The sequence below is a fragment of the Austrofundulus limnaeus genome, unplaced genomic scaffold, assembly GCF_001266775.1.
Source record: "Austrofundulus limnaeus strain Quisiro unplaced genomic scaffold, Austrofundulus_limnaeus-1.0 Scaffold76, whole genome shotgun sequence".
NCBI lineage: Eukaryota > Metazoa > Chordata > Actinopteri > Cyprinodontiformes > Rivulidae > Austrofundulus > Austrofundulus limnaeus.
The window spans coordinates 938,324-940,724 of NW_013952478.1; the positions used below are offsets into that span (position 1 = coordinate 938,324).

At 41.0% G+C, this 2,401-nt stretch overlaps 1 protein-coding gene across 8 annotated transcripts in view; it reads left to right on the forward strand.

The window, feature by feature from the left end:
• cux1b (cut-like homeobox 1b) overlaps nucleotides 1-2,401 on the forward strand; it is a 64,259-nt gene that overhangs the window by 36,761 nt on the left and 25,097 nt on the right. For all 8 annotated transcript variants that reach the window (XM_014011056.1, XM_014011060.1, XM_014011059.1 and 5 more), the window contains exons 7-8: nucleotides 1,663-1,739; nucleotides 2,148-2,214. In XM_014011056.1, the coding sequence (XP_013866510.1) occupies nucleotides 1,663-1,739; nucleotides 2,148-2,214 (144 nt within the window). The remainder of the gene's footprint in view (nucleotides 1-1,662; nucleotides 1,740-2,147; nucleotides 2,215-2,401) is intronic.

The window sequence follows — 2,401 nt, forward strand, 5'->3', positions numbered from 1 at the left end:
AGTTGAAGAGTACCTATGATAAAAATTACAGTCTTCTACAAGCTTTGCAAGTGGGAAAACCTGAAAAATCAACAGTGTATCAAATACTTGTTCTCCCCACTGTAATAACCAGGGTTCCTACGGAGCCTAAAGAAGTATGAAACAGTTAAGAATTTGTTTGTATTTTCTAGAAATAAAAATGTTACTTGGTAACTGGTGTAGATTCAAATTTATGTCATAAATATTTCCAATGTTTGTACTGTGATGTTAAAAGTGGCAGGGATATTGAAAGAGAAATCTAAAATGTTAAAACAAGAAGGTACCTTGAATTTTCTACTTTACTAACAGGAGGCTCCACGAGAAACCTGTAGCTGTAATAAATAGCTCAACAGTGCCACTGCATGTTGAGCAAATGTTGAGCAATTGATCTGATTGCTGAAATGGCATAATCACTCCTATCAAGCCCAAAAATGCTCTTCAAGTGTCCCTCCCCAGGAAGGGGCCCCGGGTAACATAAAAACAATTAAGCTAATTGCACGAGATGTGGGCAGCCATATTATCTCAGCCAACATCTGATGCGGGGTTCTTTTCTTCCCTGGCTTGTTATTTGATCCTGGCGTGATAGAAACCAGCTCATGATATCTGTAAGCCTGTATTACCTCAGACACCAACTATATTCTCCAGCTTTGAAGTTATAAAATAAACGTTTGTGATTTCTAACAGAAATAACTGAATAGACTTGGTACACAAGAAAAAGTCATCACTATAACAGTATGAAATCTGAAATCAAGTGTTAATTTGGTTGTTTTTGTTATACTGATTAAAACTTGATACTTGACCAGAATATGGAGGGAAAAAAAGTTCTTATAGTGGTTTTATTAAGAAAAATCTTTTGTATAAGATTTTGGATTATTAAACAGAACATTACCAACCTTAGATTTAGCCTTTTTAAGTTATTTTGTTTACTTCCAGAAGGTGAATTAAAGCGTTTTAGATTTTCGGTCGAGGATCAATTGTCCAACTGTGTTTCCTGTACGTCAGAGTTTTATAGGCCTCTTCCTGTCTGCTGAGAGCTAACTTCCTGTGTCTGAGAGGGGTAGTAAATGGATGGCACCTCCTGATGCATTTTTTTTCCAGCAAGGAGTGAGGGAAGGAGAGAGAGGGGGAGACTGAGATGAAAGGATGAAGTAGAGGGCAGAAAAATAGAGATGACAGGAGAGACAGATTGGCGGAGAAGGGAGGGGGGGCATCAAAGGGTGTCATAAAGATGGTATTTGTGCTAGATTATTGATGTTTTTACACACAGCAGCAATTTCTCAGCGGAGCCCAACTTTTTATGTGCTAAGAATGAATCTATTTTATCCGTGTGGTTTTCTGTCTGCCCCCCTCCTCTTCTCTGACTCAGCCCCCTGCCCTCCCCTCCACCCACCCCTGGGTGCAGCTTGCCCCAGTGGCCAGACATTCCTGCCTAATAGGGCTGCTTAATGAGGAGTGGGTTGCGTTGGGGAGGATTTTAGTGGGGGGAAAACTCGTCAGAAATGGTGGGAAAAACTGAGAAAAGTTGCCACGAAGTGTGAACCCAAAGACTAACAGAGTCACTATCTCTTTAACTGTGACTTTCTGCTTCCTGTTCTCTTTTTTTCCTCTCTCTCTCTCTCTCTCTCTCTTTTCTCACCTCTTTAGGAAACTCCAGGAAAGCCAGGACTCTATGTCCTCGAGGTTGAAAGAGGCTGAAACCAAGGTCCAGTCCCTTCAGACAGGTACCAGCCGATCCAGTCCAGTCAAATTCCAAACAAATGTGCTTATTACCGAAAAACAGAGGTGGGGTTAGCGATAAATGCAATGAAACACTTCAGGTTTGTAAGATTTCTCAGTTAAATGTTCAGACCTGTAAAAAGAAAACAAACGATTAGGTGTAATCTGTTTCATCTGGAGTCGGGGAGTGTGGTTGATGAGGTTAATAGTTTGGTAGCGTAAGCGTTCTTTTAAACCCGTAGGAGGAGAAATAATAACAGACAAAGGGCTAACTTTAGAATTCATTTCTGTGAAATAATCCAAAATTTGGATTGATCAGAAAGTTTCTTGTCGAATGTGAGCCCAAGTCTTTGTTCGGAAGCTGACTTCAAGCAGATGAACTGACTTCTTTTTTTTCTCCATCTTTTTTTCAGCACTTGAAACAACTCAGGCTGAGCTCTTTGATTTGAAGACAAAGTATGATGAAGAATCTACAGCAAAGTACGTGTTTCGCCAGTCGACGTGTGTGTTTGTGCGGGACCCTCTGACTCCTCTGTGTTCTGTTCTTGACATAATCTTCCTGTTTAGTGAATCCTTCTCCCTGGAACACCACCCACCACCCCTCTCTCTCTCTCTCTCTCTCTCTCTCTCTCTCTCTCTCTCTCTCTCTCTCTCTCTCTCTCTCTCT